The sequence below is a fragment of the Desmodus rotundus genome, chromosome 4 (assembly GCF_022682495.2).
Source record: "Desmodus rotundus isolate HL8 chromosome 4, HLdesRot8A.1, whole genome shotgun sequence".
Taxonomy (NCBI): Eukaryota; Metazoa; Chordata; class Mammalia; order Chiroptera; family Phyllostomidae; genus Desmodus; species Desmodus rotundus.
Window position 1 is genome coordinate 88,578,027 of NC_071390.1, and position 24,445 is coordinate 88,602,471.

A 24,445-nucleotide genomic window follows, 5' to 3' on the forward strand; every position below is an offset into this window, starting at 1 on the left:
CTGTGAAGGTTCAACTTATCTGTTATCAATGTTTACTCCTTTTGTTTTTCCACAGCACAATTTATTTAATACCTCGGAATCAGGAAAAATAGCTTTAATCATTTTCATACAGCCCTCAGGGGAACAGTAGAATAATGTATGTTTGTTCATGTGATATGCCAAAACTAATTCCACAGCTGCTGTTTTCAACGAAGCATAGCTGTCTTTTGGGAAACAAAAACTTCTGATTGATTTAGAATCTTGTGAGTGCTTCCATATTCCCTTTTTCACCACACATAATTTCAAATGCTTTTTAAAATTTTAATCATTATGGTATTTTTTTCTATATCATTTAGTCCCCTTATACTCCCTGCCCCCTGGCAATCCCCACACTGTTGTCAATGACCATGAGTTCTTTTTCCTTTTGCTCAATCCCTCCACACCCTCACCTCCCACCCCCTAGCTGTCATCCTGCTCTCCATCTAAGAGTCTGTCCCCATTTTCCATGTTAGATCAGTTTCTTCATTAGATTCCATGTATGAGTGAGGTCATATGGTACTTCTCTTTCTCTGACTGGCTTATTTCACATAGCTTAATTTTCTCCGGGTCCATCCATACTGTCGCAAAGGGTAAAATTTTCTTCCTTTTTCACATCTGAGTAGTATTCCATTGTATAAATGTTCCATAGGTGTTTCCATCACTCATCCACTGATGGACACTTGGACTGCTCCCATATCTTAGCAATTGTAAATAATACTGCAACATAGGGGTGTTTATGTGCTTTCAAAGTAGTGTTTTGGGTCCCTTCAGATATATTCCCAGAACTGGGATCACTGGATCAAAAGGTAGATCCATGTTCAATTTTTTGAGGTATCTCCACACTGCTTTCCACAGTGGCTACACCAGTCTGCATTCCCACCAACAGTGCAAAAGGGCTCCCCTTCCTCCACATCCTCTCCAGCAGTTGTTGTTGTTGATTTATTGATGATAGCCATGCTGACAGGTGTGAGATGATAACTCATTGTGGTTTTAATTTGCATTTCTCTGATGATTAGTGACATTGAACATATTTTCATATATCTATTGGCCATCTGTATTTCTCCTTTGGAGAAGTGCCTTTTCAGGTCCTTTGCCCATTTTTTAATTGGGTTGGGGGGTTTTTTGGTGTTGAATTTTATAAGTTCTTTATAATTTTTTTTATTTCAAAGACTTTTATTACAGGATGTTAATATGTTCAGCATACTTCAGAGCACCTTATACTTCTAATCAGATTTTTGGTAACTGGTTTTAAAGTGTTACTTGACTATTTTTCTTATACTGGCTTTCAAGCAAAAGTACTATTTAGGGATTGTTTAAGAGATGTTAATCTGATTAAACAGTTTATCCTTGATAACCTGAGACATCAATCCGTGTATAGCTTCTTTGGTAGTTTCACAGCTGTCTCGTGTAGCTTTGATAAGTTTGTCTTCTGACCTTGGGTCGTGTGTTTCTAAACCCAACATGAAACTCCCTCATCCCAGCTGGGCTTCTGACTGTTCCAATTTTTCAGACAAATCAAAGACCTGGCCAGTGGTATAGTCTGCATTAGTAAGCAAGCTAGAGGAGCTCAGCGTGTTCACCCAGTATTTATTCCATAAAAGCTCAAGCAATTTGCAATCCAAAGAGGATTTGAAATATGAGATTTCTCAGGCATAATATTGTTTGCAGTGTACACCAAAGGCTTCTATTTTATTAAGTGGGATAGTCTGGCACTCAGAAGGTCCTTCATCAGGAGGTTTGTAGCCCTTTGGGTATGTCCTAAAGGCTCCAAGATTCATTTTCCCTGCAGATATTGTTCTTGTTGGGTCAATCACCACTGCTACGAATGGTTCCTGGAACTGCTGATTGAGCATCTGAGTACTAACATCAATCCCAGAAAGCCAGCAGCCATAGCCAGGGTGGCTATGATACCAGCCAATTGCATTTTCAAAGCAGTCAACCTGCTTGGCGTTTTCTATGTATGTAGCCCTGTACTCATATGTGGCAGCCTGCGCGTTTACTTGGGTTTCAGTGCCCTCTACAAGCAAAGCAAAACTGTCCATAATGATCATTGTTTCACCATCCACCTTTCCCAGCATCGAGCCCATCACTTCCAAGTTGCCTCCTGATCTGGCATGCATCACAATTTTCTGTAGAGCCAATGCTGATATTTTTGCAGTACTTAAAGTAATGGTGATCTTTAGTCCAGGGATTTGCCGCCAGAATTTCTTGCTGCTGTTTCATGTCATATTTGTAGATTTCATTGTTGCTCTGAGCTTCCTGCATGTTGTTAGCCAATTCCCAGGTTTTCTGGGCCACACAACTTCCTGACATTGCCGTCTCCAGGAAACCAAGAAGCTGTAGCCTCCACAACCAAGATGCAACTTTACCTCGCTAGATTTCCTGGTATGGGGTTCGGACCCCACACCACAGGTGCAAATTCATACTAACCTCTCAAGGCAGCCATGACACCTGGAACCCTATAAATTTTTGATATTACCCCCTTATCAGATGTATTGGTGAATATGTTCTCCCATTCTGTGGTTTTACTTTGTTTACAAAGTCTTTTTACTTTGTTGATGACTTATTTTGCTGTGTGAAAACTTGTTAGTTTTATGTAGTCCCATTTGTTTATTTTTTCTTTTGCTTTCCTCTCCTGGGGAGATATGTCTGATAAAATATTGCTATGAGCATTGTCCAAGATTTTGCTGCCTGTTTTCTTCTTCAGTTTTTATGGTTTCATTTAAGTCTTTGATCCATTTTGAATTTATTCTCATATGTGGTATAAGAAAGTGCTCTGTTAAGAAAGTATCATTTTTCTGCATGTATCTGTCCAATTTTCCCAATATGCATTTTTGAATAAACTGTCTTTAGCCCTTTGCATGTCCTTGCTTCCTCTATCAAATATTCATTGAGTATAAAAGTGTGAGTTTATTTCTGGTCTCTCTATTCTGTTCCATTGATCTATTTGTCTGTTTTTATGCCAGCCCCATGCTGTTTTGATTACTATGGCTTTATAGTATAGTTTAATATGAGATAGTGTGATTCCCCCAACTTTGTTCTTTCTCAGGATTGCTGTTGCTATGCAGGGCATTTTGTGGTTCCACATAAAGTTATGAAATATTTGTTCTAGTTCTGTGAAATACATCATTGGAATAGATAGTAATTGCACTGAGTCTATAGATTGCTCTGGGTAGTATGGACATTTTAATGTGTTAATTTTTCCTATCCATGAACATGGTATGTGCTTCCATTGATTTGTATTTTTTTATCTTTCTGGTATGTTTTTCATTAACATTTAGACCTCTTTTATGCCCTTCCCCCAGCAATCACCATAGTGTTTTCCATGTCCATGAGTCCTTTTTCCTTTTTCTTTCTTCAGTGTCTTATAATTTGAGTACAGATCTTTTATATCTTTGGTTAAGTTTATTCCTTGGAATTTTTTTTGTAGCAATTGTGAATGGCATTGTTTTCTTAATTTCCCCTTCTGTTAGTTCATTATTGATATATAAAAATACAACTGATTTCTGGATATTAATTTTGTATCCTGCTACATTGCTGAATACATTTATCAGTTCTTGTGGTTTATTGGTCAAAACTTTGGGGTTCTCTATGTATAGTATCATTTCATCTGCAAATAATGACAGTTTTACTTCTTCCTTTCCAATTTGGGTGCCTTTTTCTCTTATTCTTCTCTGATTGCTGTGGCTACGACTTCCAATGCTATGTTGAGTAAGAGAGTTGGAAGCAGACATCCCTGTCTTGTTCCTGATCTTAAGGGGAATGCTTGTAGTTTTTGCCTATTGAGTATCATTCTAGCCATGGTTTTGTCATATATGGCCTTTATTATGTTCTATTCCCACTTTGCTGAAAGATTTTATCATAAATGGGTGTTGGATTTTATCAAATGCTTTTTCTGCATCTATTGATAAGATCATGTGGCTTTTATTCTTCATTTTGTTTATGTGGTGAATCACATTTATGATTTGTGAACATTTTACCAACCTTACATTCCCAGAATAAATTCCACTTGATCATGGTGTATGACTTTTTTGATGCATTGCTGTATTCAGTTTGCTAATATTTGTTGAGTATTTTAGTGTCTATGTTCATCAGGGATATTGGCCTATAATTTTCTCTTTGTAGTGTCTTTACCTGGTTTGGGATAAGGATAATGCTGGTCTAATAAAATGAATTTGGGGGTCTTCCCTCCTCTTGAATTTTATGAAATAATTTCAGAAGGAGATGTCTTAGTTCTTCTCAAAATGTTTGGTAAAATTCACCCATGAAGCCATGTGGCCCAGGGCTTTTGTTTGTTAGGAGTTTTTTATTACTGCTTCAATTTTACTAGGTGTAATCTGTTTATTCAGATTCTCTGATTCTTTCTGATATAGTTTTGGAAGATTGTATGTTCCTAGGAATTTAATTTCAACAAGGTGTCCAGTTTGTTGGCATATAATTGTTCATAATATTTTCTTACAATCCTTTGTATTTCTTTGGTGTCAGTTGTTATTTCTCCTCTTTCATTTCTGATTTTATTTATTTGAGTCCTTTCTCTTTTTTTTTTCTTTTGATGAGTCAGGTTAAAGGTTCGTCAATCTTTTCTTTTCAAAGAACCAGCCTTTTGATTCACTGATCTTTTGTATTATTTTTTTTAGAATCTATTCATTTATTTCTGCTCTGATCTTTATTATTTTCTTTCTTCTACTCACTTTTGGCTTGTTGTTCTTTTTCAAGTTCCTTTAAGTATGAAGTTAGATTATGTATTTGAGCTTTTCCTTGTTTTATGAGATAGGCCTGAAATGCTATGAATTTCCCTCTTAGCATTGCTTTCCCAGTGTCCCACAGATTTTGGATTGTTGTATCCTCATTTTCATTTGTTTCAAGGTATCTTTCGATTTCTTCCTTGTTCTCATTGTTGACCCATTCATTTTTTAGAAACATGTTATTTCGTTTTTATGTCTTTGTGTGTTTTTCAGTGTTCTAGTGATTGATTTCTAGTTTCATGGCTTTGTAGTCAGAGAAGGTGCTTGATATGATTTCAATCTTCTTAAATTTATTGAGACATTTTTTGTGTCCTAACATGTGCACATAGTGCACTTTCCATGTACACTTGAAAAGTATGTATATTCTGCTGTTTGGGAGTAAAATGCTCTGAAGATATCAATTAAACCCATTTGATTCTAGGGTACCATTTAAGGCCACTGTCTCCTTGTTGATTTTTTGCCTGGAAGATGTATTCACTGAATACATCCCCGACTACGATTTGAATTCATCCCCGACTATGACTGTATTTCAGTTGATATCTCCCTTTATGTCCATCAAGATTTGCTTTATATTTAGGTGCTCCTATGTTGGGTACATAAATGTTTGCTAGGGTTGTTCAATTTTTCCTTTTGTCACTATATAATGTCCTTCATTCTATCTTACTATAGCCTTGGTTTTAAAGTCTATTTTGTCTGCTATAAGTACTGCCACCCCAGCTTTTTTTTTAATTTCCATTTGCATGAAATATCTTTTTCCATCCCTTTACTTTTAGTCTGTGTATCTTTCAATCTGAGATGGGTCTCTTGGAGGCAGCATATATATGGGTCTTGTTTTCTTATCCATTCAGCTACCCTGTGTCTTTTGGTTGGAGCGTTTAAGCCATTTACATTCAAGATGACTATGTATTTAGTGTCATTTTATTGTAAAATTATTTTCCTCTTTTTTTGTAATCTTTTTCTTCTTCTTCCTCTTAAAGCAAGCCATTTAACATTTGCTGCAATAATGGTTTTGTGTTCACAAACTCCTTTACTTTTTGTCTTGTCTGGAAAGCTCCTTATTTCTTCTTCAATTTTAAATTATAGCCTTTTTGGGTAAGATTGTCATGGTTGTAGGTCCTCACTTTTCATCACCTTGAATATTTCACACCTCTGCCTTCTGGTCTGAAATGTTTTTATTGAGAAATCTGATGACTGTCTATTTGATACGCCCTTGTAGGTAACTACCTGCTTTCCTCTTGTGGCTTTTAGGATTCTCTCCTTGTCTTTAAACCATGTCATTTTAATTATGATATGCCTCGGTGTAGGCCTCTTTGTGTCCCACATGTTTGGGACTCTCTGAACTTCCTAGACTTGTGTATCTTTTTCCTTCACCAGATTAGGGAAGTTTTTGATGATTTTTTTCTTCAAATATGTTCTCAATCCCTTGCTCGTTCTCTTTTCTTTCTGATATCTCCATGATGCAGATGTTAATATGCTTCATGTTGTCTGAAATGTTTCTTAAGCTCTCCTCATTTTTTTAATTTATTTTATTTTTTTCTGCTCTCCCTGGGTGTTTTGTTCTACCTTGTCTTCCAAATCTCTGATTCAATCATCTGATTCATCTAACCTACTGTTTATTTTTTCCAGTGTACTATTATTTCAGATATTGTGTTCTTTTTTTTAAAGATTTTATTTATTTATTTTTAGAGTGGGGAAGGGAGGAAGAGAGAAAGAGAAACATCAATGTATGGTCGCCTTTCCTGAGCCCTGTACTGGGGGACTGGCCTGCAACCTAGTCATGTGCCCTAGACTGGAAATTGAACTGATGACCCTTTGGTTATCAGGCCAGCACCCAACCCACCAATACACAGCAGCCAGGGTGTACATTCTTTATTTCTGATTGGTCCATTTTTATGGTTTCTATGGTTTTATTCATGATTTTTTAGTATCCTTATAATCATTACTCTAAACTCTCTAACTGATAAATTGCTTACCTCCATTTAATCTAGTTCTTCTGGAGAATTCTCTCATTCTTTCATTTGGATTCTGTTTCTTTGTCTTCCCATTTTGGCTGCTTCTTGGTATTTCCTGCCTTCATAGTTATATTAATCAGTAATATAGCCTTAAGCTGTCATCAGCAGCCCAGCTTAAGTTCCACATCATGGGGAAAAGTAATTCCTGAGGGTGGGGCTATTGCTTCCCCTCAGGCTGATGCCACTTAGAGGGGATTGCTCTGCCCGAGAAAGATGTCTTCTGCAGTATGGGGAATGACTCAGCACAGGGACTCTGGCTGCTGTTCGTACAGTTCTCTCCCCAGAGCCACCAACCCCGGACTCTCCTCAAGAGTCTCTAGTCCACTCTGCCCTCCCTTTGCTGGAGCCCAGGATAAGTGGCTACAAACAATATTTTTATGCATTGGCCCCTTAAGAGGCTTTCTGTGTCTCCAGGCATCTCTCCCTGGCAGGCAGAAACCCTGCTGCTTTTCACAGGTAGATGTTATCTGGGTTCCTTTCAGGGTCTGGTGCTGTAGGCTTCAGGGCCCAGCTTGGGTTTTAGAGCCTACATTTCTCAGGGGAACCTCCCTATCTGCTGAAATATCCCTCTGGGTCTTCAGCTGCCTCCCATGGGAGCCTAGCCATACCTCTCACTCATTCCTCCCTCAGTCACTGCCAGTCTCATTGTGGTGAAGTGGTTTCTTCTGTCTGTGATTATAAAGCTTCTCTCCAGCTAGTGTTCAGTTAGTTATTCAAGATGATTTCTGTACAATTTAGTTGTAATTCCAGATTTGTCCTTGGAGGAGGTCAATGGAGCTTCCACTTACTCCTCTGCCATCTTGAATGTCCCAAATTCTTTTCCACATCTTATGCAGCATGCTGTTTTGTTTGTTTGTGTCCTTCTATTACAATAAGATAACATAGTCATTTATCCTTCTTTTTTATTGCTATCTGGGCCATGCTGGTATTAGTATTATAATTGTTCTCATTTTTATCATCTGAACTCTTGAGGAAAAAAATGATCACAGTATTAACAATGTTGAAGTTAAATTAATATCATCTTGGTGCTAATTTAGCACCAAGAACAACAGTCAACCTACATGAAAAGGACTGTCAACAGTCATGATTACAATGCACTTAGGTTGCACACTTAAGTCTCGACACAGAAAATGGGTATTTCATTATTGTCAATAGCAAGTCACAATTGCCAACATAAGCATTCTGGGGGAAGAACTGTGACAGCCACTGCAGAAGGCAGATAATCTATATCATATCTCTGTGCTACAAAAATAGTCACTTTCAGCCCCTATCTTTTAAGCTGCTCCATTGTTTTGTACTGTCTCCTGACCTTCTGTACCCATAAACAAAACCTGGACTTTTTCCCTCCTAGGAAGGTTTCCCTCGACATAGGGCTTTCAATGTTGCCACTGGGCATCCCAGGCAAACTGGGACAGTTGTCAGCCTCGTTCTTCATTTTGACCCTGCAGGACCTTTATGAGCATTTTCTCTTTCAATTAATCTGTTCAATTTTTTGTTCAAGAAATTGAGGTTAATTTCTTAGTTTGTAGCCACACAGACGTGTTTAGACTCACAGTTGAATCTGGTAGGTGTTCTGTTTATTTTTCTTTTAAAAATTGGAATCTTACTCTCACCACAGTGTTATTTGCCCACGATGTGCTCTGCTTGTTCTGATTCATCTCTCCATTTCTAACTGTGTCACTCACTGTATGGGTTGTTATTTTTTTTGTCAGCTTGTGGGGACTCAAGCTTGATTTTCAGATTACCTTTAGGGATTGACAGTCTTGCTAATTTTAGAAGATAAAATGTCTTCTGTCCTTGTGGCTTAGTAGTACAGAAGAAAGTGATTCACAAATACCTCTTCCAAGCCCCCTGGAAGAAACTGTGGGTTCTCTAGCCTTCTGGTCTCTCCCATACTCAGAACTGGGAGATCTCTGCCCACTTATTCATCTCCTTTTCAGCCAATTTAAAGGCAACAGAATAGACATATTTATGGGGACAAGTATAAAGAAAGAGAGGAGGAGGACTCAAGGTCCACAGATGTCTATGAACCACACACTCCTCCAAATTTAGATTCTCCATTGCCTTTCCTTAGAGCTCCCGCTTGCCTTCTCAGGCACTCAACCAACCTGAAGGAGAGATTACCAGTTCTTTCCCACACATAATTGTACAGAACTCCAAGCCTTAGTAATGTCTATCTTTTAAACCCTAACCATCATTTGTTTGAAAATAACAGTTTCAGTAGGAGAGAAGAAAGTGGTGTTCATTTTTCACATTCCCAGAGTGCTTTCGAAACCTTTAAAAAAATATTTGTATTCCAATAGTCTCAAAAAAGAGAAGCAAAAGATAAGATTTAGTGGTAGACATACTCCTTTTTTTCTAAGTTAAAAAGATATTTTATAAATAAGCTGATATTTACTTTAAACACATTCATATCTTTCTTGTGAAAATTGTGTACTGTGATGCCTGTCCTGGAGCAAAAATTCACATTTCAAAATAATAGCAGATAAAATACAGAAGGCCAATAATGAAAACAGCAATAAACAAAACCACATATATTTTAAAACTCAGTCTTAAACACAAAATTTGGAGCTGGGCATAATTTATTGGGCTGGATAAATTTAGAAGAATTGATGAATGATGCTAAATTATTATTTTGCCCAAAGTGGGAGAGGCCACCACCTAGAACTATATGTTATAAATATTAAAGGCATTCCCATCCTAAAGACTTATGTGGCCAGTAAATTATGAAGGGCACTATAGACCTGTTCTGCGTTAATCCAACTCTTTGTACCCATAATTCACAATCACTTTATCCCCCACTGACCATTAGTTTAAACAGTAAAAACGTTAGCAGCTTAGAGTGCAAGGTTAGAATTTATTTCTCCCACATTTTTCTCTTAATTTTGTCTGGTGAGAAAACATAAAAATTTCCACCCAACAACCTTTATTCTGATTTGAAAAATCTCTGCTTTGGTCTTAATCCTGAAAATCAGAAATGCTTAGATAGCAATGGTCACAAAATCAACAGGCTTCATGGGTCCAGAATTATGTAAACCAGATATTCACTCATTCCAAAGATTTTGACATATAAGCAACCTGTTTTTTTAAACTCAACTCTTATTTATTTTGATAGTGTGATCACAAAGCATATGTCTCATGGCTCTTGCCACATACAATGCTGCATCATTTTTACTTACATAAATATTTCTCAAAATAGGCAATGCCTTGAAGACAAAGATTACCATATTTCAAACTTTTTTTGCATTCCTATGGCAAATATGTCCCAGAAATGTATTTTTAATGCAATGAAAAAAGCATAAAAAATAGTCTTGAGCTCAAACTCCAAATCTACCACTAATAATTGGTGTAATTTTTTAAAAGATTTTATTTATTTATTTATTTATTTGAGAGAGAGAGAGAGAGAGAGAGAGAGAAAGGGAGGGAAAAAGACAGGAAGGGAAACATCAATATGAGAAAGGAACATAGATCAGTTGCTTCTTGTATATGCTGCAATTGGGCACCAAACCTGCGACCCAGGCATGTGCTGTGACCAGGAATCAAACCAATGATTTCTTGCACAACCAACTGAGTCGCACTGGTTAGGGAATAATTGGTGTAATTTTTTATCAAGTTCCATTACTATGAGTTAGGTATTATAACAGCTTCTTCACAGTATTGTGAAGAACAAATAAATTTGTGTGTAAAAGGCATTTTTAAGAGTGAAAAACATTTTATAAATATTAGTTATTATTATGAGGATGAAATGGGAGACAGAGTGAGGATATTCCTTCCTAAGAGGAAAGCTTATCTTACTCTTTAGTTTAAATGTCATATTTCCAAAATAGTTCCCAATCAATTTTTTTAATAAAAAAGGATCATCATTGATGTCTTTTCATAGCTAGAGATTTTGAAGTGAGCTTTAAAGGAATTTGCTAAATTAAAGATTTGTGTGAGAAAGAATATGGTTTCCTAATTAAAACCAAAGTCACTGAATGACAGATAGTGATGAAAGTGGTGAAATTCTATTTGGGTATGGCCTTGGCTTCTGCAGTGATGGCAGGAGACTGCTGCTTAATGACTTGTAAAGAAAAGTCCCTTCAGCACTACGTCATGCTAGAGGTGTTGGAGCAGGGGCATACAGGACAACGGGATTCGGCAGCAAATAGAAACGTGCCCTAATCCATAGCATGGGGAGGAGCACAGGCATAGATTTTGAAAATACATTTTCCCATCCTTCAGTGTACTTGACAAGAATTGCAAATATTTGAGAAAATAACATGGAATATTTAAAGTTCTTCACCTGACAGATGGAAAATTGCAGAAAACTCGAAGGTTAAAAGAGTGTGCATGAACAAGAAATGGTCTCCAAGGGGTATCTGTGTTTAGTCAGCTAGGCACTAATGATAAGGAATTTAAGTATTTGGAGTTTTCATGTACAACTATTTCAGATGCCAGAATATTGGAGCTGGCTGTCCCGACTCCCCTCGATGAAAATAGTTTCCTTTCTTTTAACCACTGTAATACTTCAAGCTTCTTTTGTGGTACTTATATAATACACTTTGTATCACAGCAGTACGTGCTTGACTTAGCTCCACTACAGAGCTGTGAGCAGCTGAGGGTTGGGACCCACGCTTTACTCATTTTCAGGATTTTAAAATTAATATATAATAATTGTTAGGTAAAAATCAGAGGCAGATTATGGTAGAAATGGAATAAACCTAAGCTCCTGGCATTATCTCAGCCATGAGAAATTTATCACAGCCTATTGGCATCTCAGCACTCTTCTGAGGACACAGGTGGTGAGCATTGGTAGCTACCATGGTCCATCAATTATCACAACATTCTGGTGTCTCTCCTATGGGGACCAGAGATTGATAATATTGGAGGTAGATGTCACCTCGCATTCTTTTCCCTTCCTCGCACATGGGGCCTGGAACATGTTGACAGGGAGCTCCCAGATTCACTCTTGACCTCTGTTCAACCTGGTGTGGAGACTCTGCTGGCATGGAATGCAGCAACCAATCAGTGGCCCACAACTCAGCTGCTTATTCAAAAACAAAAACTAGCTGACAATGCTTAATATTCATCACCTAGGATTGAAAATTTTCTGTGCCAAAACTTCAATTATGTATTCTGTTGAAAAGTGACTTTAGGCTTTGTTGATAAGTTATTTTTAGATAGTTTTAATGCTAAAAACCATCCAAAGGACAGTGATTATATGTTTTAGTAGATGAAAAAGGCCAGGGATATTTTTAAAAGCTAAAATAGCTTAGGTTACTATGCACTGTTTTATTGGGATTGCTACCAGCTATGATCACAATGTTTTAATGGTTTTTTAAAAATGCATTTACAGTGCTTTGTAACATTGGAAAACATGTATATAGTGGCAATGATAATGTTACTGTACATTTAAATAGAGCTCTATAGCTCACAAAGCAGTATCAACAATGTTAGAACACTTTTCTAACAGAAAAGCAGTATGTTCCCAATAAGGGAGATCCCCTGAGGGCTGTAAAGATGCTGCAAGAGGATCCAGGAGACCTGAGTTGTTGTTTGAAACAGAAGAAAACAGCAGAAATCAAAGTAGGTTGTTAGAGGAAGCTTCAAGGTCACTGCTATCTCCGTTGCTGTAGGTTTTACACCCAGCTAGCTAAAAACTGATGTGAAAGTTGGTGATCAAGGGTAACAGAAAATGCTACCACAAAATATGCTCCTCCGGCATATTGGTTAACTTGAACTGTAAAGCTCTTGAAAAAAAGCAAGCAGAAAGAGGCTTTGTTTGAACTCCCTTTATTTGCTTAAAGATAAAAGAAACCCAGTTGTCATAAACTTCCTCCCCAGGAGTTTCCTCAACCAAGGAATAAGGACTCTCCCCAAAGGAGAAGCAACCAGAAGTCAGCACCACACCCTGACACACTTTGGCGCAGACCACCATACTTCCCACCCATTCTTCTAACGGCCATTCAGTTTTCCTAAAATCACCCACTCTCCCCTCTAAGAGGCCTCTTCCCCCACCTCTCTATTTAGATGGTATTTGATACTGAATTATAAGCCACTCTTTGAGTTACTTATTTTTTATCTGACTTATCTCCACATGAGGTATACACGTTAATAAGCTTCTGTTTTCCTTTTGTTACAGAAGCCTTAGCTAAGAACTCAGACAGGTAAAGAGAAGATTATTTTTTCTCCTCTGCAATGATTACTGCAAATGTTCAAAGGAGGGGAATGACTGAGGGATAACCCAGTGGATATAAGTAATAAATGTAGAAGAAACCTACAAATATAGTATTTTCCCTTCTCCTGTACCAACACTCCAAGAATCTGTCAGTTTTTATAATTATATCAAGCCTGCTTATATTAGTAATTTTATTTTAAAATATTTTATTCAAAAATTGGTATACATCAGCCGTCAAGATTGTCAACTTTCAAAATTGTCAAAATGTATATCCCCAGGCCTTGAACATCTACTATTTCAATCCAGTAAATTTGCATAATATCTGGAGTTTACATTTTTAACATAAGACTCTGCTGATAATTCTAATGTTATTGAAATTAGCATCACATTTTGAAAAGCACTAAACCCTAGTACCTAGCATAGTCCCTGGTGTACAGTAGACTCTCTGTGAGTAGTTGCATGGAATGGTTTCTTCAAGAAAAAAAAATTTATCTGTTTCTTGTTTTTTAAAGATTTTTTTTTAATTTTTAGAGAGGGGAAGGGAAGGAGAAAGAGATAGAAAGAAATATCTATGTGTGGTTGCCTCTTACACACACCCTACTGGGGACCTGGCCCACAACCCAGGCATGTGCCCTGACTGGGAATCGAACCTATGACTTTTTGGTTTGCAGGCCTGTTTCAATATCTCATGGTTTGGTTGGGGTTTACCTCCAAGAGGAGATGTTAAGTAACCACTGAGCACAGAAAACTGGTCTAAAGTGTTTAGAACATATTTCTTGCAAAATGTTTTATTGATTATCTGATGTTAGCTTGGTCTAAGAAATACATATTTAAAAGGCAGTGAATATATCAAACATTTATTTACATTTTTTCTTGACTTTTATGTTTAGATGTCTCACTCTTTTTTCAGTATCAGAAAAATAGTTTTGTATGTTTTTCTAGTCTTATGGGTTTTTTAAACCTTGGGTTCTCTTTTATTATAAAGGATTTATTACACTAAAGAAATTTACTTTGTATAGGATCTGACAGAGGTTTTAATGTTGGTCTTTTGGAAATAATCACCTGTTTCAGTCTAATTTTAATAATATTTTATATTTGCCATTACTAATTTAATTAGGATCTTTGTAAATAGTCTACATGTAACATTTATATACTTTTAGCAGTTTTGTAGATAATTTTGTCCATTCCACAGATTTTCTACTTGCAGACAAGTTCTAGGCTGTTTTATTTTTAAGCCTTATAACATTTTCACTACTTGGTACTCTAAGCCTCTGATCATTATTTTTTGTTTTCAAAATTTCTTTGCTCTTTCATCAGTTTCCTTCTACTTAAAGATGTTAATAAATTTTAAAATATTAGACACTTTATTTAGATTGTATGAAGTATCAGATAACCTGAGGAAAACTGACATTCCTTTTACAATTGTGCATCTATTCTCTTAGAAATATGATATAACTTACCTAAAAACAAGTTCATCTTTTTCATTCAGTAAAGTATTAAAATTTTCTTATTTAGTCCCTAGTCATTTATGATTAAATTTATTTCTAGGTATTTATATTTATTGTAAATAAAGTTTTTACTCAAATTATTATCTTTTTGATGTGTTTTATATCTATTTACATAGATATATTTGTTGAAATCATTTTTTATTGTTAGTCTATTACAGTTATCCCAATTTTTCCCCTTTTGTCCTCTCTCACCCATCCTACCTCCTGCTCCCACAGTCAATTCCCACTGTTGTCCATGTCCATGGGTCATTCATACGTGTTCGTTGCCTAGGACCTTCTCCCCCTTATTTCCATCCTTATCCCTTCCCTCCCCTCTGGTCAATTTCAGTCTTTACCATGTTTCCATGCCTGTGGTTCTATTTTGTTTCTTAGTTTATTTTTTCATTAGATTCCTCTTATAGGTGAGATCATATAGTATTTGTCTTTCACTTCCTGGCTTATTTCACTTAGCATAATGCTCTCCAGTTCCATCCATGCTGTCTCAAAAAGTAGGAGTTTCTTCTTTCTTTCTGCTGCACAGTATCCCATTCTCTAAATGTATCCACATTTTTTGATCCACTCATTTGCTGATGGGCACTTAGGCTGTTTGCAGCACTTGGCTATTGTAAATTGTGCTACTATTAACATTGGGGTGCATAGGTTGTTTTGAATTGGTGATTTGGGATTCTTAGGGTATATTCCAAGCAGTGGAATCACTGGGTCAAGTTATTTCCTTTTTTAGTTTTATAAGGAAATTCCACACTGTTTTCCACAGTGGCTGCACCAGTCTGCATTCCCACCAACAGTGCACTAGTGTCCTTTTCTCTGCATCCTTGCCGACACTTGTGGTTTGGTTGATTTGTTTATGATGACTGTTGTGACAGGTGTGAGGTGATATCTCAATGTGGTTTTAATTTGTATTTCACTGATGGCTAATGATGTTCAGCATCCTTTCATATGTCTCTGGGCCATCTGTATGTCTTCCTCAGAGAAGTGTCTGTTTAGGTCCTTTGCCCATTTTTTAATTGGATTGTTTGTCATCCTGGTGTAGAGTTGTAAGAGTTCTTTATATTTTTTGGAGATAAAACCTTTGTCTGAGGTATCTGGCAAATATGTTCTCCCGTACGGTTGGCTCCCTTTTCATTTTGATGATGGTTTCTTTAGGCATGCAGAAGCTTTTTAGTTTGACGTAGTCCCATTTGTTTATTTTTTCCTTTATTTCCCTTGCAGTAGGAGATATATGGGTAAAAATACTGCTATGTGGGTTATCTGAAGTTCTCCTGCTTATGTTTTCCTCTAGGACCTTTATGGTGTCACAATCTGTATTTAAGTCTTTTATCCATATTGAATCTATTCTGGTTTGTAGTATAGTAGGCAGTCTAGCTTCATGTTTTTGCATGGACCAGTACAGTTCTCCCAACACCATTTATTGAAGAGGCTGTCTTTACCTCACTGTGTGCTTATGCCCCCTTCATCAAATATTAATTAAACATAGAGACTTGGGTTTATTTCTCGATTCTTTATTCTGTTCCATTTATCTACTTATGTAGATAAGTAGATCTACTTATGTTCTTATGCCAGTACCAGACTGTTTTGATTACAGTGGACTTGTAGTATAGTTTGATATTGGGTATTTGGATCCCTCCTACTTAGCTCTTTCTTAAGATTGTTCAGGCTATTCAGGGTCTTCTTTTTTGGTTCCATATAAATTTTTGCAATATTTGTTGTACATCTCTGAAATATGCCACTGGTATCTTAATAGGCATTGCATTGAATCTATAAATTGCTTTGGGTAGTATGGGCATTTTAATTATGTTAATTCTTCCAATCTGTGAACATGGTATTAACTTCCATTTGTCTGTACCTTCCTTAATTTCTTTCATCCATTTTCTATAGTTTTCCAAGTACAGGTCTTTTACCTCCTTGGTTAGGTTTATTCCTAGGTACTTTATTTTTCTTGTTGCTATAGTAAATGGGACTTTTTCCCTAGTTTCTCTTTATGTTATTTCATTGTCGGTGTACAAAAATGCCATTGACTTCTGAATATTGACTTTGTATCCTGCTATTTTGCATCTCTGTTCTTCTTGTTTGCTTAGTTCATTTTTAGGATTTAGTTGTTGATAGATATGTATTCATTGCCTTTTTATTGTTCATAGTTTTGATCTTCTTTTTCTTAAATAACTCCCTTTAACATTTCGTATAACAGTGGTTTGGTGATGATGAACTCCTTCAGGTTTTTTCTTGTCTGGGAAGCTCTTACGTGCCCTTTGATTCTAAATAATAGCTTTGCTGGGTAGAGAAATCTTGACAGAGGTCCCTGCTGTTCATGACTTTGGATATTTCTTGACAATCCCTAGTAGCCTGCAAAGATTCGTTTGAGAATTCAGCTGACAGTCTTACGAGAACTACCCTGTAGTTAACTAACCACATTTCTCTTGCTGCTTTTAAGATTCTCTCTTTATCTTCAACCTTTGGCATTTAAATTATGAAGTGTCTTATAGTGGGCCTCTTTTCATCCACTTTGTTTGGGACTCTCTGTGCTTCGTGGACCTGCATGTCTATTTCCTTCACCAAATTAGGAAAGTTTTTTTTTCATTATTTTTTCAAATAGATATCCAATTTCTTGCTCTTTCCCTTCTTCTTCTGGCATCCCCATGATTCTAATCTTAGAATACCTGAAGTTGTCTCAGGGGCTGCTTACACTATCCTTGTTTTTTTTGGATTATTTTTTTTCTTTTTATTGTCTGTTTGGTTGTTTTTTGCCTCCTTATGATCCAAATCATTGATGTGATTCTCACCATCCACTCTACTGTTGTTTCTCTGTAAATTATTATTTCAATTACTTTATCCTTTGTTTCTGACTGGATCTTTGTTATACTGATGAGGTCATCACTAAAGTCATTGCGCATCCTTATAACCAGTGTTTTGAACTCTGCATCTGATGGATTACTTATCTCCATTTTGTTTAGCTCTTTTTCTGGAGTTTAGATCAATTCTTTCATCTGGGCCATGTTTCTTTTTCTCCTCATTTCAGCAGCCTCCCTGTGTTTGTTTTTATGTATTAGGTAGAGCTGCTATGACCAGGCATTTATATGGAAAAATCTCTGTTAACAACTCGGTTGAGTCCTTAAGGTGGGTGGGACAGAGGCTCAGGGGCTCTCCAAGGTCTGTCAAACAGTGTTATCCAAGCTTATGGAGTGTCATATATGGCCCCTGCCTGCCTGCTCTTTGACTGTTTGGGGGGGAGGGTTCATAAAAGGGACAGTGGCCTCTCCCCACCTTTCTGTCTGGGAGAAAGCTGTCCACCAGCTCCTGCCTTGATGCCAGACACTTCAGTTCTTCCCTATATGCCACTGGTGCCTTTCAATCTGCTACCCCCGTGCTGGAGTTCAGAGGGAGTGAGTCTGAGTAAGTCCATGTGTGGGTTCTTTAAGGGGAACTGCTTGGGACTCCAGAAGTCTCTTCCACTGACTCAGTCCCTGCTGGTTTTTACAACCAGAAGTCATGGGGATTTATCTTCTTGGCACCAGAGCCCTGGGCTTGGGGGCCTGGTGTGCTGCTGGCACACCTCACTCCTGAGATATCCATCCTGAATTTTTATCCACAACACACGGATGTGGGACCAGCCTGTTCTGCTTCTCCACACATCCTATCAGTCAGGATGGATGTGTTTTCTTTAATTCTGTAGTTGTCTGTCTTCCATTCCACTCTATTTGTGATGGTTCTGAGTGATGGTTGTTCTATATTTTAGTTATAATTTTGATGTGGTTGTGTAAGGAGACAAGCCATGTTTACCTATGCCTCCATCTTGACCAGAATTCTACAATTTCCTACACATGTAATTGTGTCACCTGTAAATAGAGATAATTCCAGTTCTTCCTTTTTTATTTGGATCTTCTTTTTTTAATCTAATTGCTTAGCTAGCACTTCAAGGACTATTTTAAATAGAAGTAGTAACAGACCATCCTTGCCTTGTACCTTTACAGATCTGGAGCCAGCTCCACAGGGAGACAGGGCTGTTTCTGGGAATGTATTAGAACCACAATTGTCCAGTCAGCCACTGGGGTATGGGCCTGCCTTCCCAAAGGGGTTTTCCCCAGTCTTAGACTCCACCAGGGTTTCACAGCCTGGATCCCAAGACTCATAAGGGTGCTTTATGCATGGACTGCTGTCTAATTGTTGTTTCTGTGAGGGAACAAATCTAGGGATCTCCTAATCCCCTATCTTGCCGACATCATTTCAGCTATTTGTATTTATATTTATTTTATTTGTCCATTCTGTTCATTTAATGAATTCATTAAGCTTTATATTTTTATATAATAATTTTCTAAATAAACTTAATTAAGATTGCTTTTTATTTTTAATAAATTTGCAACTGAGGATATGAGTGATTTCTGAGAGACAGAAAAATAACCACTAAAAGATATAAACAGGCCCAATTACAAGAATTATTATATTTAGAGAAGCTCCAAAACATGGCTTTCTTTCATCTGTTTATTTTTCTCCCAGTCCAGGTGACATTTACTACACAGGGGTCATTTTATTATAAAGCAGTTTTGCCTGAAAACATAGTTAACATTCTAATTTTATCAAGTGTCTAGGAGAACAGAGCTATAAATTAACCAAAAGCCAAATTCTCATTCAGAATAAGTGCTTAGAAATACAGGTTCTATTATTTTTTGCATAATTAAATATATGCTAATGCAATTTGTTACCATGTCTATATAACTTAATATTTCTACCTTAATTCCTAGTTTCTATTTTTTTGTTCTCCACATTTTTTCAGGTAAAATATGGAAATTACGCTTTTGTATGGGATGCAGCCGTACTGGAGTATGTGGCTATCAATGACCCGGACTGTTCCTTTTACACCGTCGGGAACACGGTCGCTGATCGGGGCTACGGGATTGCACTGCAGCACGGCAGTCCTTACCGCGATGTGTTTTCACAAAGGTAGGGTTCGCGTGAGGTCAAATAAAAACACAGGAAATGCAGAAAAAGAAAATCCACCTGATTATCGTACTAAGTTTACTATATTTTATTTTCTTTGTTGGAAAAAGCATAATAAATGACAACAGAAAATGGTTATATGACATTCATTTCCTAAAACATGTACTGAAGTATTATTATTTTTCCCATCACTGAACATGTTCTCAAAAAATTTGATGTACAAAAGAAAGTAATATGTTAATAATCTCTTTAGAATTTAATCGAGCGATTTAGTCTCCGAATTTTTAAAGAATAAATGTCATAGTTAACAAAATTAATTTATTTCTAAGAACACTGTATAATAACGTAAACTTCAGGACCGAGTTAAAGTGCTGATGTACCGAAGCACATAAAGATAGGGATTTTCCACCCGAATTTTGGAAAACAAAAGGATAAGACTATTGCAATCTATCACTTTGTGTCAAAATGTATGAGACTTCATACAATTAGGAAGATAGTTTAATAAAAAAATTATAACCATCTTCAAATCAGAATTTTCTATTGTGTTTTTAATAAAGAATATTTTAAAATCTATATATAATATTAATGATATATATGAAAGTCTGGGGCCTGACCGGAATTCAAAAGATCACTGCATTCTGTTCTGTCTGCTACCAAACAGACTTGGACCTGAGAGAGTAGTATCTTTCAGGTAACAGTATTTTCCATCTGACACCGATAGTACAATTTGTTTATTTTCTAGTATTCTTCTATGTATTTTCTAAAAGCTAATGCCAGACCCGGAGGGCAGCTCCGGGTAGTATGAATGCCGCAAATGTCAAACTATTTGAGTGGCATTTGCATTCCTCTAAATTCTAGAATAACAACAGAAAAAAGTGTTCTGTGTATAAAAAGAAGTAAAAATAAGTCAGAATTTGTTATAACCCTTCCCTTGGCTCACCAAAAATCCTGGCCTCTCTCCTTGCCGGCAGTATAGGAAGTTGGATGAACCCTCAGGTCTTCTGATAGTCAGCTTTTCCATGTAGCAAAAAAACCCCAGAATACCAGTGACTTTGAAGAAGTTATTTCTCAGTCACGAAACATAAGGGCTGTGACTTGGTAAGTTCTCCTCCAAGTTGTGGGTCAGCTGCAGGTCTTTTCTATGCAGCTTCTTATTCCAAGGCCTAGGCTGGAGCAGTAGTCCTCGCTGGGAGAAGCTGCTTTTGTCGCAAAGAGCCCTTGTAAAAGAAGCTGATAGAAACCTGCAGTGCCCCATGTGCCTCTTGCGTGGATGTGGTATATGTCACATCTGCCAACAAACCACTAATTAAAGGGGCCCAAGGCCAAGATCTACTCAATGGGGTAGGTACATGTATTCCACACAAGGGGAAGATGGGAATAAATAATTATGAACAGTGATACAATCTACTAATGGTCCTTTGTAATTCTTAAAAGTTCTAAGTATAACACAAAAATGAAATATGCATAAAGTGGGAAGTACAATATTAAGGTATAGATAATGATTAGTCAATCTAAGTACCTTGACTGATGAGTAGATTCTAAGGGAAACAAACTGGAAAATCAGTATGTCATAGGGAACCTACCTGCTAGGCATGTGCAGTCTAGTTGGAAATGTAAGACCCATGCATATAAACTAATGACATTTACTTATATACAGTATTGGCATTGCTTATTTGTATTGTGTTAAACTGTGTAGTTGAGATACTGAAAGATGTGAATACCATGCAAAATAAAGGGTTAATCAAAGGAAGCATGAATGAAAGTTCTCCAGAGGAGGTAAGCCTTGAACTTGACCTTGATGGATTAGTAGAGAATAGTTAGGCTAAACTGAAAAAAATTGATGATTCTTGGACAAACAATGAAATCAATAGAAGTAGAAGAGAGAAGAATTTGCTGGGAAGAATAAGGAAATGAAGTTAATTTGAAAGGAACTTGAAGTTCAGAATTCATATTGTAGGTCACAAGCAGCTACAAGAAGCTATTGTCTAGTTCTGGAGCCCAGGAATAAATTGAAAAAGATGATATTTAAGGGAAGGTTAAGATTGTTTTGATAAGAATGATGGATTCAAGTAGGCAAAAACTAGAACAAACAGGAAGGCATGAGATAACAAATGCCTGGTCTAGACTGGGTAAGGGAAAATGAGGAGGAAGGAACTAATGGAAGAGATGCTTCTAAGTTAAGAGGCACACCACTGATTTTAGGAACTTGGAACTGAGGGTGGCAGGCATAATAGAATGAAAGAGATAACTAGGGTTTTACAGTGGAAGACCAGAGAAGAGTTTAATGGATCTTAACATGAACCAGAAAACTGAGAAGAAAAAAATTCTTTAATGGCTTTTTCTTCACTACAAAAATAGTTTGTTTCCAGACCCAATTTCTAGGTCTTTTTATGCCAAAAAAAAATGAAGCCAGTAAAATCAATATGTAAACATAATAGCAATTAAAGAAATACTTAATAAATCACATGAAGGGTTCCATTTATCATTATCCCTGTATTGCTTTACCTAACAGAGATTTTAATTCTGACCAAACTTATACTCCAGGGAACTGCTGCAAATTATTAATCATTGAGCATTGTTCTTCTTTTGTTTGATTTGCATTTATAGATGTTGACAATTTAAATTGTCTCTTTCTGTGGAGTTTCTTAATAATGACACTCTACATCTTCCTTCCCTGTGCCTCTGGAAGAAGAGAGAGCCAGGAAAGGAGCAGTATCTGACAATCACGGATATGCCAACTCCTCTCTTTATGCACAAGTGCTACGTTAATCTGTCACCCAAATTCCTTTCCTGAATTCGGAAAGTATTTCCCTTTTGCTAGAGCCATTAGAGAAAGAGGCCCTTCTTCTAGTAACTGATTTGAAGAATTACAAAGACAATCAAATTTAATCACTGTAGTATGCTTTAGAAATTATTAGAAACAGCTATGATACATCAACTTGTCTGGGTCACCAAATAAACTAGATTATTGATTGCTTTTGTGATTATTTTACATGAAAATGACAGTATTCAGAGTGATTTTTAGTAAGTAAAGGTTAATTAATTCTCAGGTGACTCCTACCTATACTACTACTTATAAGATATCACAGTAACTTAATATTAATAATGTTAATATCCAAAAGTAAATGTTATATAGTGATATGTAACTACATTTATGATCTTCTCTCTGCCCGCCATCTTTATATGCTTATATATTTTAATGACACTTCAAAACAATCCTATGAAATGTTGTACATTTGTCACTTATACACGCACGTATTAGTGAACAACTATTATGCTACAACTATATACACTGAGTGGATTGGCCTGAGCTTTGGCAAATGTTAGGTTAAGCACTGGAGACATAGGCTATAGTGATACACTTACTTGCGCAGCTGTATCTAAGTGGACACACACGGAATAACTTTTAAGGACCAGAAAGTACTATAATGTATATGACCACAGATCTGGATAGAAATTTTTTTCCTTGGTCTGTACAAATACTAGGTGACTTGGCCTCAGATGCTGAAGTAGTTGTATATCTCATTAGATAGATGGGCCAGAGTACCAGTGTGGTGGGTAATGTTGGCAGTTCTCCAACACTATTTGTTCACCAAATTTTTAAATTTATTTCTTTGTTGCAGTTTATATACGATATTATATTAGTTTCATGTGTATAAATGGTGATTAGACATTTCTGTCTCTTAGGAAGTTTTCACCCCTCTAAGTCTGGTGACCATCTGGCATCACACCTAGAGAGGTATTACAATATTATTGACGACATTCCCTTGCTGTACTTTACCTTCCTGTGACTACTTTTATAACTGGCAATTTATGCTTCTTAATCCCTTTCACTTTTTTGCTCATTCCTCCAACCCCACCGCATCTGGCGACCATCAATTTGCACTCTGTATCTGTTTGTTTCTGTTTTGTGTTCCTTTGTTTTGTTTTTTAGATTTAGAAAGACAAATTATTTAGTATTTGTCTTTCTCTGTCTGACTTTTTCACTTACATTAGTAGCCTCTAGGGCCATCCATGTTGCCACAAATGGTAAGATGTCATTTATTTGTATGACTGTGTAATATTCCATCATATGTACCACATCTTATCCATTCGTGTATCAATGGTCATTTAGGTTGCTTCAATAGCTTGGCTATTTTAAATAATGCTACAGCGAACATAGGAGTGCATATACCTTTGTAGAATTAGCATTTTAGATTTCTTCAGATGGATATCTAGAAGTGGAATTGCTAGGTCATGTGGCATTTCTATTTTTTTTTAATTTTTTGAGGCAGTTCCATAAGGTTTTCCACAGTAACTGCACCAATTTACAATCCAACCAACATAATACAAAGTTTCTCTTTTTTCTGCATCCTCACCAACAATTGTTTGTAGAATTATTGTTGTTGGCCATTCAGACAGGTGTGTGGTAATATCTCAATGTGGTTTTGATTTGCGTTTCCATAATGATTAGTGATGCTGAGTATATTCTCATGTATCTGTTGGCCATCTGTATGCTGTCTTTGGAGAAGTGTCCATTTATGTCCTCTGCTCATCTTTTAATCAGTTTGTTTATTTGATCTTGAACTGTAGGAGTTCTTTATATATTTTGCATGTTAATTCCTTATCAGGTATGTCATTTGCACATACCTTCTCCCATTCAGCAGGTTGCCTTTTTGTTGATGGTTTCCTTTGTTGTGTAAATGTTTTTTAGTTTAACAGTCATTCCCATTTGTTCATTTTTTTCTTTTGTTGTTTTTGCCCTAAGAGACATATCAAAAAAAAAATTACCAAGACCAATGTCAAAGGGTTTATAGACTATATTTTCTTCTAGGGTCTTTAAAGTTTCAGGTCTTACATCTAAATCTCTTACCCATTTTGAGTTTATTCTTATATGATATAATAAAGTGGTCTGATTTTTTTTTTGTGCTACTTGTTGAGTTTTCCCAACAGCTTCTATTGAAGAGAGGGTCCTTACCCCCATCTTACACTCTTGCCTCCTTTGATGTACATTAGATGACCTTGTAGGTGTGGGTTTATTCCTTCTGGTCTGTCTATTCTGTTCCTTTGATCTAGGTATCTGTTTTTATGCCAGCT

At 36.6% G+C, this 24,445-nt stretch overlaps 1 protein-coding gene and 1 pseudogene across 1 annotated transcript in view; one reads left to right on the forward strand and one right to left on the reverse strand.

Annotated features, from left to right (window-relative positions):
- Positions 1-24,445, forward strand: part of GRID2 (glutamate ionotropic receptor delta type subunit 2) — a 1,366,498-nt gene that overhangs the window by 1,208,252 nt on the left and 133,801 nt on the right. The window contains exon 14 of the mRNA XM_024574830.3: positions 19,206-19,372. Within this exon, the coding sequence (XP_024430598.1) occupies positions 19,206-19,372 (167 nt within the window). The remainder of the gene's footprint in view (positions 1-19,205; positions 19,373-24,445) is intronic.
- On the reverse strand, positions 1,332-2,331 carry LOC112317753 (COP9 signalosome complex subunit 5 pseudogene; annotated as a pseudogene).